Genomic DNA, 12034 nt, shown 5'->3' on the forward strand with positions numbered 1-12034 from the left:
TTTGTTTTGTCTTTGTTTGGTTTCTTTTTACACACTGTACTTTTGAGAATCTGTGCTATATTAACTCATTCAAATACTGTGGAATTATCAATGTCAGTCTGATCATGCATCTAGAAGTCACAAAAACACCGCGAGGCTGGATCATTCCGGGAAACGAAGAGCAGCGGCAGTATCCTTACGGACATCAGAAACAGATTCTCAAAGACACAAACACCGATAAAGTTTTTAAGTGTATTTCTTTCATTGTTTAAATAAAAGTTTTGAGAATAACCATATCCCATATTATTTCCATAATAAGAAGTTTGTATGACACTGGTTAGAAGTGGACAGAAATATCCATATAGTGATTGCACAAAACATTTCTGAAACTGAAGATAATTTCAGCAAGTCAGTTGGTTTCAATAAACAGCATTTCCTGTTTCAAGGCCATGTCTATATAGCAAAGTTACATAAAGATAACCTAAAATAGAAACTTAAATCTAATGAAATGAATCAGAAAACCTTCTGGGTATATAATCCCTTGTCATGGTGAAAGTGGCTTGCGGTCTAGCTTAACTCTATTTGGAGCAGGCTTACATTACATCAAAAGAATGTCTGCAAATGAATTTGCGTTGTTTAAACAAATTTAGTTAAACCCAATATGAGTTAATCAGTGCAAATTTTCCAAAGAGTCAGCTTAAAAGGCAATTCAATGCAAAAACAAAAGGAGGAGCTTGACAGAAAATACGTAACCTCCTGAAACGGCTTCTTTCTGCGAGATTTGTACGTTCTAAGGACGCACAACTCCCACCTGCCACTGAATTCAGTGGAAATTCAAGTGAATTCAGCTCTCCTCAGAGGCAGACCACAAGCGTGGAATTAATACTGCTGTATTTATTGCAAACACTACTGCTCTCTTGCTGGAAGAGAGCTGTTGAGATGGCAAACAGAAGTGTGCCGAGATTAGAGTGTGGTGCATCACACCCTATATTCAGCAAAATAATCACCTTGGAGTCAAACGCTACAGCCAGATCAAGCCTGCTCTCAGATTAGCGGACACTACCTCCAGCCTTGCCCACAGACCTTGTTGGCTGTCTCGTTCATCACTACAACTGTCAAACAAATTTTGTGCAGTTGTGACATGAATAAGCCTTTACGAAATAATAAAAAGCTTTTCAAGATAAAAACTATGCTAAATGGTTGATTGATATGATGAGTAAACCCATCCCATTTCATACCTATTCATTATACAACAGCAGTGTTTTATTCAGTAGTGGGTTTCCAGCCACATCAAAAGTGGCCACAGCTTTATGTGCAATCAAAATTAATTAGCTTATTGATATTACTGGATAAGCAAGAATAAATATTGCTTCAAGCACGCTGCTTTGCAGCTCTTATGATAAACAATGTGTTTCATTCATTACCAAGCAGACTATTTGGGAAACAGCAGGTTAAGCTAACTTGTTCCTAACACCAGAATACCATTGTTCTTCTAGAAGAAACAAACTGCGAAGTACTCGTTGCAAAGTGTGCAACTCATAAGATTTAAAAAAAATTAAAACCACAATTCTCATATTTGACTTTTTAGCAAAATTGGAAGGAGTTTGTTTTTTTTGTGTCAAGAATAAAATGACAAAATATTATTATAGATACTTCACACAAGGAGAAAGTTAAGGCTGTTTTTCAAGAATTTCCTCTTTAAAGGCAGGCATGAGTTTAAAGTCACTTAAAGTCTCCTTAAGACATTTAATCTCAGATTTACTCTCTGTTGCAGAAAATGTAGACAGCTAAGAAGCATTTGTGGCAAGTCAATGTATTTAACGCTTGATAACATGAGATGTTCCAGTTTCACAGCAGAACATATACTGCTATATACTGCTTTAATGAGTACTGATATTTTTGCAACACTTGGCACCCTTATGAGCTTTCCCATAAGGCAATACAAACAGGAGTACTAAAAAAAAAATAATAATAAAGTAGTATGAGGTTTGGATCATCAGTGATATTTTGACATAAATAAATCAAAGAGAGAGAATTAATCTGAGATCAGTCAAGCTCTTAAAGAGCAAAGGCCTCTGTCAGCCTTGGATCTGCTCCTCCATTTATTAATAAAACAGATCCAACTTCTGATTTCTTTGCTGAGAACGCCAGTCAGAAACTCCTAAACAAGAGCAGATCTCTTCCAATACCAATTTTTTTTTTTTCCTCCCAAGGAAGCAGCTCATTACCACCTGCCAGTCATCAGCTACTACAGATTTGGTTTCCTCCAGCCCATCACCTCCTCTTTACAGTGGAAATGCAGTAACCATTCCTACATTCAACTACTCCAGTACTGAATTTTAAAACTTATCTGCTATAACTGTATTTCTTTGAACTCAAAGGTATATTTGGAAGAGGTAGTCCAGGAGAAAAGGGTTTCAAGTACCAAAATCTGTATGTCCCGTACCAAGCTGACAGACCTATCAGCACACCGAGAAGCTTTTGACTGAAGTCGTGGAAATAGACCGCAGTGCAGAGAAACATGAACACCCAGATCATGGTGAGAAAACACAAGGAAACAAACAGGCCGTTGATCACAACACGCAGCTTAGAGTTCTGGTCTATGGACAAGCCTTCCAGCACAGCCACCTCCTCCACAATCATCAGAGCACAGTACGAGAGCAGAAAACAGTGCCCTGAGATATCAAAACCATTCCAGATCCCGTTGTCCTGGTGGCACTCCTGCTTGGTGGCATACAGCCGGCGAGGCTCGCTGAGTTTACCCGAGGTAGAGCATGCGCCAGTGAGATTCTCGATATACATGAAGAGTCCGGTGCAGACATACCAGATGGCAGTGCCCACCGCAAGTGCACTGAGACGCCGCAGCACCATCAAAAGGCTCTTTGTGGTACCATAGAGGAACTTGCTCTTGGCAAACTGATAGGTAGTGACTGTGATGAAGGGCAGCAGAAGCCAGAACGTCCATGCCCAAGCCACCTTCACAAAATATCTGCCAGAGAAAAAACAAGAGAAACATCCATGTGTGAAACTTCACAGGACCTGAGCTAAGTGGTGGTGCTTGAAGAAGCAGGTTTTCAAGGTCAGTGCTTAGAGCTGTCTAAATCTGACACTTGTGCCATCCCTTCAAAATAAAGCATAGCTAAAATCTTAACTGTCTCCCCACTATTTCTCTCGGGCCCAAAACCTGAATACTCCCTCAATTGGGTACTTCCACTGTTTCCCAGGCAGTGTTCCCTCAGACCTAGAGCCCTTGTTCAGACTTGCAGTAGACTTGCAGATCAGTTTTGCAATTGCTTTTACCCTACAAACCCGCTCAACTCTGCCCTACTCAGAATGCAGCTGCAAAGAATGTATTTTTAGCTTGCCACCCTGATCGCAGTAACCCTTTCTCTGACTCTCCTCCTCCATCTCAATTATCTTTGCTTCACCACCTCACCCTCTTAATACTGAATAAGACAGCCAGGAGGAGGGATGACTCTTTTCTCTAATCAGCCTGTGAAATTTGTCCTCCGTTATCACCTTATAAAATAAATGAAGAAGCAGAATATGTTTGTTCCTTTGCTGTCCCTTCAGTTGATAAGAGCTTTCCTTCAGCAAAGACAGATCCTTCCATCTCTAAATTCACTCACTGCCTTGAAAATTTTTGCTATGATGCTTACGAGATCTCAAAAATCATCTGATGATGTGCTGATATGCTGTTTAACAGGAGAAAATATTGCGTAACTAGCCCTCTTCAAATCTTTAAGTGGAGCAGGTATAAGTGAATTTACTAAGAAGCTAGGGAGACCAAGTCTACAATCACCTTTCTCCCCTTAGTACCTCCCAATGCAGCTTGCTTCCTATCAGCTGGTGGGAGAAGGGAACTGTGCAGCCCCCTCTTTGCCCACATCCCAGTTTGAAAAAAAGAGATGGCAGAATTCTGGCCTATGGCTGAGCTATTGCTAGACACGCAGTCATCATTAAATCATCACCTCAGACAAAACCAAGCAGGAATAGAGTTCTGAATCTTCATTAGGACCCTAACAAAAACTGTCAGGGCCTTGCCTAGGATCTTGAGGAGTACCTCCATTACTCTTCATTTTACAGTAGAGGGGGCATCTGTGTGGGAACTACAGCTGCTATCATGGAACAGTAATTGAAAATAAAACCCTCATTTTATTGAGACAGTTAAAAGCAAAAAAGGCCGCTGATATCATTGCTGCCAGCAAAGCAGCAGGCAAGTAATTTGTGGGGAGAAAAACTGCTTCAGGAACTGTCACTACAGATAACCTTCCTCTATTTAAAAAGGGAAAATTGAACTGTAGCATGTTTTTACTGTAACATCAACTTCACTCTCTTAAGTGTTCCTGCCAATCTTTCTTTTCAATTGCACTAAAAGCGGCTCCTCTCCCACACGTCACCAAATAACAAATCCGAATCAATAAAGTACAAAATTCCCCAAGTCACAGGGGAAAACAGCAATTTTAGCTTTACTTTCTGATCTGTAGCAGGTATGGTGCACGTGCACTGTCCCAGCCCATTGCCTTCCTCATGCCCTTCAAAATGCTCAAGTGTAGCTTTAAAGAATGACTAAACCAGTTAAATCATTGCCCGAGTACTAGGAAAGGACCACAGTAACTCTGCTTTTAGAAAAGATAAGACGCTAAACTACTTATAAGTAGTTTAACATAAGACGCTAAACTACTTATTTTCTTCAGCTTGCTTTTAAATCAGTTCAATAACTATCAGTTGACTCAAACCTGAGGAATAACCTGGGAGCTAAAGAAGGGGGAAAACCCCTCTTTTTCCCCTTCCCATAGAAACTGAGCAAGAAACTCCAGTTGTTCTGAAGTCTTACGGCCCTGTAGCCTGTAGCAGACGTTAAGACCGCGAGATCTAACAGAAACCACCACTTAGCCCCCTCAGCAGCCCAGCACAGGCACGCCCCCCACTATTCCCCCCCCCGCCATGGCGCAGGCCTCCCCGGCCCCCCAGGCCCTCCTCACACGTTGAGCGGGTTGCGCTTGTTCCGCATGGGCGTCTCGGGCACCAGGTCGCCGTCCTTGAGGGCGGACCCGAGGAGGACGATGGCCAGCAGCAGCCAAGGCAACCTGCGGCTCACTCGCCCGCCGGCCAGCCCGGCCCGCAGCCAGCGGCCGCTCCGCTCCAGCCGCTCCATCGCCGCCGCCTCCACCGCCCCGCCCGCTCGGCCGCCGTACCGCGTCACACGCCGGCCCCGCCCACCCACGCACCGCCCCCGCGCCCCCTGGCGGCGCCCGCGCGGGAACGGCGGCGGGGGTGCGCATGCGTACTGCCGCGCGGCGGCGGGCGGGACAGCGCCCCCTGCAGGGCGGTGTGGGGTGCACGGGGGGCCGGCACGGTGTGGGACCCATAGGGGAGCCCCGTTACAGTGTGGTATCCATAGGGGGCGGGCGGTGCGGTAAGGGATCCGTGTGGGGGCCGTGTTATGCTATGGGATCTATGGGGGGGGCGTTGCGCTATAGGATCCATAGAGGAGCCCCGTTAGGGTATGGGATCCATGCAGGAGTCCCGTTGCAGCGTGGGATACATGGGGGGGCCCCATTGCGGCATGGGATCCATGTGGGAGCCTCGTTATGGTACGGGATCCATGCGGGAGATGCGTTAAGGAATGGGATCCATAGGGGGGCCCCATTACAGTATGGGATCCATCGTGTATCCCCATTATGGTAGGAGGAGCCTCATTATGGTATGGGATCCATGTGGGAGACACGTTATGGAATGGGATCCATAGGGGGGCCCCTTTACAGTATGAGATCCATGCAGGAGCTGCGTTACAGTATGGGATCCATACGGGAGCTGTGTAATGGTGTGGGATCCACAGGGGAGCCCCGTTATGGTATGGGATCCATGCGGGAGCTGTGTTACGGTAGGGGATCCATAGGGGAGCCCTGTTACGGTATGGGATCCATGTGGGAGCTGTGTAACGGTGTGGGATCCACAGGGGAGCCCCGTTATGGTATGGGATCCATGCGGGAGCCGTGTTACGGTTGGGGATCCATAGGGGAGCCACGTGTCCCGCACCGGGAGGGGCCCGCGCTCGTGTCAGTGACAGCGGGGTAAGACGTGTGCTCAGAAACGTCCCTTCCCCACTGTCCCCTGTCAGGACGGGAACGGCGGCAGCGGTTCGGATCCGTCACCCGGTGGGCTGACCGCCTGCAGAGCACCGGCAGAGACCCCTGAGGGGCTCGTGGGGTGTGGGATCTATGCCATAGGTTAGGTTGGAAAAGATCTTTAAGATCCTGGAGTCCAGCTGTTACCCCAGCAGTGCCCTGTCACCACCGACCCACGTCCCTCAGCGCCACATCCACACGGCTGTTAAATCCCTCCAGGGATGGAGACCCCACCACTGCCCTGGGCGGCCTGTTCCAGCGCTGGACAACACTTTTGGCGCAGAAATATTCCCTGATATCCACCCTAAACCTCCGCTGGCACAACTTGAGGCTGCTTTCTCTCATCCTACACATAAGCATCCAGTACTTCTAGAGGAAGGCGGCAGCTCCCCTGAAGGAGAGTGTCCTACCATGACAGTCAAGAGAAAGTTTAAGAATTTCTTCATTCAGTAGAATTTTTTCACTTTTTTTCCTGGGGCTTCAGAGAGAGGGAAAAAGTATTTCTGAGGCTCTCAATGCTCCTGCCCCTTTTCACTGCCCATGTTTGATCCCTGAGGTCCCTTCCAACCTGGTATTCCATGATTCTGTGATATTTCGAGCTGAAAGTGGTGTCCAAGCACCGGCCGTCGCCGTGGTATTTCAGACCTATGTCATCTACTGAACTGCTGCCGCTGTCATTTCAGCTTAGTTCTTAAAAAATAATAAAAAAAAAGCATCAGCAAGCAGAGAAATGGCTGAATGAACAAAGAGCCTTTATTCATCCCAACGGCCTCTGGAAGAAAAATAAGAAAAATGTGAGATGGGGCAGGGGGGAAAAAAGCAGATCCTATCTGAGACGGGATGGGAAAGTGTTTCTTGCCAGGGCACGTTTCAGAGCTGGTTTGCAGACATGGCCAGCGAAGCTGGGGCAGCATCTGGGCTCAAAGAATCACAGAATCAAAGAGCAGAAGGACACATCAAAGGGGCTGCAGCCGATACGGAGAGTTTCAGCGACGGAGCTTATCCAGGGTAAACGGCGTTTGGCAATTTATTAGGTGTTGGTTTTAATAAGACGGCCACGGCCGTGTCTAGCACTCCCAGCCATGGCGTTGTGTGTCCCCCCCCCTCCCCCGAATTAGAAAAGATGGGCGGCTGCGTTCACTCGGAGGAGCGAGGATGAGAGGGGCTGGGAGCGGGTTTGACAGAGCCCGGCATTGTCTGCCTAAATCCCCCCTCCGCCTTTGAAACCTGGCCTCCCCTCCGCTGCCCAGGTGTGGGGCTCGGAGCTCCAGACTGTCTGCGACACCCCGGTGAGCTGGAGGTGGCCAGCGGCTCGGCTGGTGGCTAATGAAGCATGCGGTGGTGTCTGCCACCCGGCAGGAGGATTTCACGAGCTCGGCACCTGCTCCGGATGAATGGAGTTGACGGCACGGGCTGGAAATGCGTCTGTCTTCAGCCCAGCTTGAAATGTCTGAGGATTATCTCTGTCAACCGTGGATTCCCGCAAGCAAAGCTCAGCTGGGTCCAGGTGTCCTGCAGATTTAGAGTAAATCTCTGCTTTCGGGCCATGCATTAGCTGCCACGTGCATCGGCCAAGGCCAACAGTCCTTCTGAGGAGCCGATCGCCCCTCCTCTGTGAAGAACCACAGAAGCAAAATTTAGGTCTTTTAAAACTGCAGAAAAAGCTTTTATTCATAAACGGGGAATAAGGTTTGTTCCAGGGGGATTGCAGAAGGTTCCCAAAGAGCCCTCACAGACACCCGGTCGAGCTGCGACAGGTATAAACCCTACTAAACTGCAATAATTTGTCAGGTATAGCAGATATGGCTGCCCGATATGGCTGTCCTTCCCTTTTTTTGTATCTTTTTCCTTAACCTCACCAAGTCACCGCCTGATGCAAGCTGAAATCTTCCAGATTTGTTTAAATAATTCTTTGGTTGTTTTGTTTTTATTTGTTGGGTTGGTTGTTTTTTTTTTTTTCAGTTTAATTTGAAGCAAGGCCCCCAACAAATCGTTTCACTTTCATTGAGAAATCCCAGTTTGCCTCTAAAGGACACAGGGATAGGTCCGTTAGGGGCTGTAGAACCCCCTTCAGAGCTGATGGGCGGTTGGTGAGCTGTGTCCCTGCACTCCCAGTCACCCGGAGCGTAGGGCACTCACTTGGAGAGGCAATGAGGAGATGCCGGCCGCCTGAGCAGAGGTTTGAAGCAAGAACCAACACACCTGGGAAGAGCATCCTCACTCCTGAGCTGCAACAAGCTTGGGGGAAGTCTGTCCTGCTCACAGAGTTCACGTGGTGCCAGGTATTTCACTACTCATTGGAGCAAGAACGACAGCACTGAGTTATTCATTATTTTCAACAATTCTAATTGCTTAGAAAATTAATTTATCTCATTACAGTGATTCTGTCAATCACTGTGATTGCAAAGAACTGTGTCTCGCTGGTGTGAGACTATGGTATGGATAGCCCTCCAGCAGAGGGCTACGAAGATGGTCAGGGCACTGGAGCATCTCGCTGATGAGGAAAGTGTGAGACCTGTGTCTGTGTAGCGCGGAGAAGAGAAGCCTGAGGGGGGATCTCATCAATATCTAAAGGGCGGGTGTCAAGAGGATGGGGCCAGACTCCTCTCAGTGGTCCCCAGCAACAGGACAAGGGGCAACGGGCACAAAGTGATACACAGGAAGATCCATCTGAACATGAGGAAAAACTTCTTTCTTTTGAGGGTGGCAGAGCACTGGCACAGGCTGCCCAGAGAGGTTGTGGAGTTTCCTTCTCTGGAGACGTTCAAAACCCTCCTGGATGTGATCCTGTCCAGCCTGCTCTAGATGACCCTGCTCTGGCAGGGGGCTTGGACTAGATGATCTCCAGAGGTCCCTTCCAACCCCGGCCATTCTGTGATTCGGTTCTACCTTCTGCAGAACTGAGGATCCTCATCTTGAAACAGAGTCGCCTCCGTCTCAGCAAACAGCCAGTGGAAAGACCACCCTAGCAACCCTTGCCAGGAGCCTAGGGCAACTGTGCACCTAATTTGGGTGCTTAAAATTCACTGTGGAGAAATTTAGACCTTCTTGCAAGACAGTGACATTTCACTCAGGCTTGTGGTGCTGCACCGTGATCTGCTGTCACTTAAGACGCTGAGAAAATGGTGTTGTATTCGAATATGCTGCAGTAGCATCATATAGTAGTCTCACAGGTGTGTCATGAGACCACTATGCACAAGCTCTTCCTGCTGAACACGCTCAAAAGAATTGCATGTTAGAAGGTGGCAAGATCGCTACTGAAAAGTCGGTTGTGCTTTAAAGCCATTTGCAGAATGAGTTACGGGAGTTTAATTCTTCATCCCTTTGCTAAAGCCCTTCAGCCGCTGTGAGCGCCCCAACAAGGGAACCTCCCGGCACCGAAGAATAAGCTGGCAAAGCTTTGGAGGTTTGCTGTGGAGCAGGACCAAGAAGTTTGAACTGAATCCTCGGCTCAGTCAGTCAAAACTGAGTCTCTTGACCGTGCTCAATAGGAATCTTTCTTTTTTGGTCAGATTTCTGGGTCTGGTGCGCTCTGTTGCAGCCAAGGAAGGATGCCTGGAGGAGAAGGAGAGAAAAGCCACACACATTTTTTTTACAAAACAGAAGCAATTGTTCTTTTCTGATGCAAGTTTGGGCTAGGGTGGGTTCTCCCATACTGCAGGGAGGTGTGCTCCAGGAGGAGACCTTGGTCGCCGCCCAGCACGCTGCCTGGTGGGACCGGCAGAGCCACCAGCCTGTGGCCGCACACTTGTGGGGCTGAGTCACCCCACCACCACCGGCCCATTTGAGACCTCCTCTCCTCCCATATTGTCCCCCGGCTTCGGAGCCGTTCCCACACCCGCTGGCATCTGCTCACCCACCGTTGCCTGCCCAGGGGGCCCCTCGCCAGCCCCCAGCCCTTCCCTTGGGAAGCCAGGTGCTGGTGGCGGCCGTTCTTGCCCAGCCTCCCCTGCTCTCTGTTTTCCTTGGCGAGCGCTGCTCACATCTCCATGATTGATTGTGTTTGAGTTTGATCGTGGAGCGTCCTGGGATGTTTGCATGAGAGGTGCTACATAAGCGTAATTCGTGCTGTATTTTCTTTGCCTAATAGAAGCTTAAGCTTGAAGATTAAGATGGTTTCGGCCCTTTGCTGAGACACTGTCCATCAACCCAGATGCTTTCAGCTCCGCGGCCTTCTCTATTCACTGTCAGCTTAAAAAAAAAAATAAAGAAAGAAATAATATTGTGCTTTGTTCCTTTGTGTCAGTGATGCCTTTGAAATGCAGCCTTCCTTTCACATCGTCCTAGACTTTGGTGCCCGTCTCTGCTGGGGAGCGATGCTCTTCCCACGAGCCGCGGTCTGGCCATGGGTCTGGGCAGAACCGAGAGCAAGTCTCGCTCCTGCGGGTGGATGCTGCGTTATTTACGGCAGAGATGCTGAGTCGAGAGACAGAAGAGAGGCGATGGTAACCCACCACCACCTGTGTGTCTGCCCGAACCTATGGGAAGGCTCTTTCCCAGTCCTGAAACCCCAAGAATTTTAGAAAAAGGTGTGGAAATTAACCCCAGGGAATTTGTACAGGCTGCGCCATCACTGGTACCGGCCTGAAAACCTCCGCAGGTCACACGTTTCCCCTCCAGCTCCCCTCAAATGAATAGGGAGGGTATGATCTGAGCTGCAGGGAATTTTCAGCATATTTGGTGGTTATATCCAAAGATCAAAATATTTTGGGATACCGGGCAAAGCATAATAAAGAACCGATTCAGTTTTCAGCGGCGCAAACTTTACTAATGCTCCAAATTAATACCTACTGCTACAAAATATTTACATTTCTTGTTCTGCGCGGCCAGATTGCAGCAGAGCAGACTAATGACGAGTTTTAATTTACAGGAGAGAATGGTCTTGTGATGAGCGTGGACTCCGAGGAGCTGGGTTTAATGTCGGGCTCTGACAAACCCCCTCTCCAGCCATAGGCAAGTCCCTTCGCCTCTGTATCCCCGCGCCCTGAGCGGGATACGGGAGAAATTCTGTTCTCCTCCTCCCTAAATTTCTTTCAGAGACAATTGTGAGGTTGCAGAAGGACACGATAATGATCCGAAGAGCTTAAAAATAACCCAAACTCACACAGATGTAAAATAGTTACTCTTCCTACAATACAAATTACACAGCCCATTAGCAGATGAAGTGGGGATGAGATTACACATGAAAAAGCAGAATTCATGTGATTAAGTATACATGTGCTTGGGCATAAAATGGTCTTAATTAGTCATGTTTATCTATAATTGCCTGACTTCCTCGAGCAGCTGTGGTGGCTGCGTGCGCAGCTCCTTGCTGAAATCTTCCCTGGTTTTTGCACAGCATATAACGTGCGCCTTCTGTGTTTGCCAAAGAAAATCCTCACCTCCGCACCCCCCCCCCCCCCCCCCCCCGCAACAGCTGCGTATTTGAATTAATTCCATTCTCGCTGCGTTGGTTTTTGGGGGGTAGCTGCTGGGTAGGTTTTTCGCTGCAGGCTGAGTGGGCAGCGCTGTCTGGGCAGCAGCCCCATTAGCCTTTCTGTTAGCCACGTGCTAAAGGTGGTATTTCCGCTTATTCCCTTTCTGTAATGATTATCAATCACAGATTAAACATCATGTAAATCTCACAACAACAATTTCCACAAAAAAAACCCCAAAACTTTGCTGGGTGGCCCTCTAGCTACTGTAGAAAAATATTGCCTTTTTTTTTTTTTTTTTTTAAGATGAAGAAACTGCTGTTTGTTGCAACTGGTCAAATATGGGAAGGAAATGGTCTGTGCTTATTCATTCACATTCAGAAATATGAACTTCTCAAACTTTACTGGTGCATTTTTAGCTTGTATGTTTGCAGGAAAGAATCAGAGTCATATACTCAGGTGTAAAATTTGGAAGTGACTTTGTGTTGATTACCTGCAGGGGCCACAGTT

General features: G+C 47.8%; 1 protein-coding gene across 1 annotated transcript; it reads right to left on the reverse strand.

The window, feature by feature from the left end:
• Positions 1-1865: 1865 nt before the first annotated feature.
• Positions 1866-5174, reverse strand: FITM2 (fat storage inducing transmembrane protein 2). Its single transcript, XM_074605303.1, has 2 exons — positions 4965-5174; positions 1866-2968 (listed from the first exon to the last, which is right to left on the reverse strand). Exons 1-2 carry the CDS (start codon positions 5135-5137, stop codon positions 2326-2328), a joined length of 816 nt encoding a protein of 271 aa, XP_074461404.1. The 5' UTR covers positions 5138-5174; the 3' UTR covers positions 1866-2325.
• Between the last annotated feature and the right edge of the window lie 6860 nt (positions 5175-12034).

The sequence above is a fragment of the Larus michahellis genome, chromosome 12 (genome assembly GCF_964199755.1).
Source record: "Larus michahellis chromosome 12, bLarMic1.1, whole genome shotgun sequence".
Classification (NCBI taxonomy): Eukaryota; Metazoa; Chordata; class Aves; order Charadriiformes; family Laridae; genus Larus; species Larus michahellis.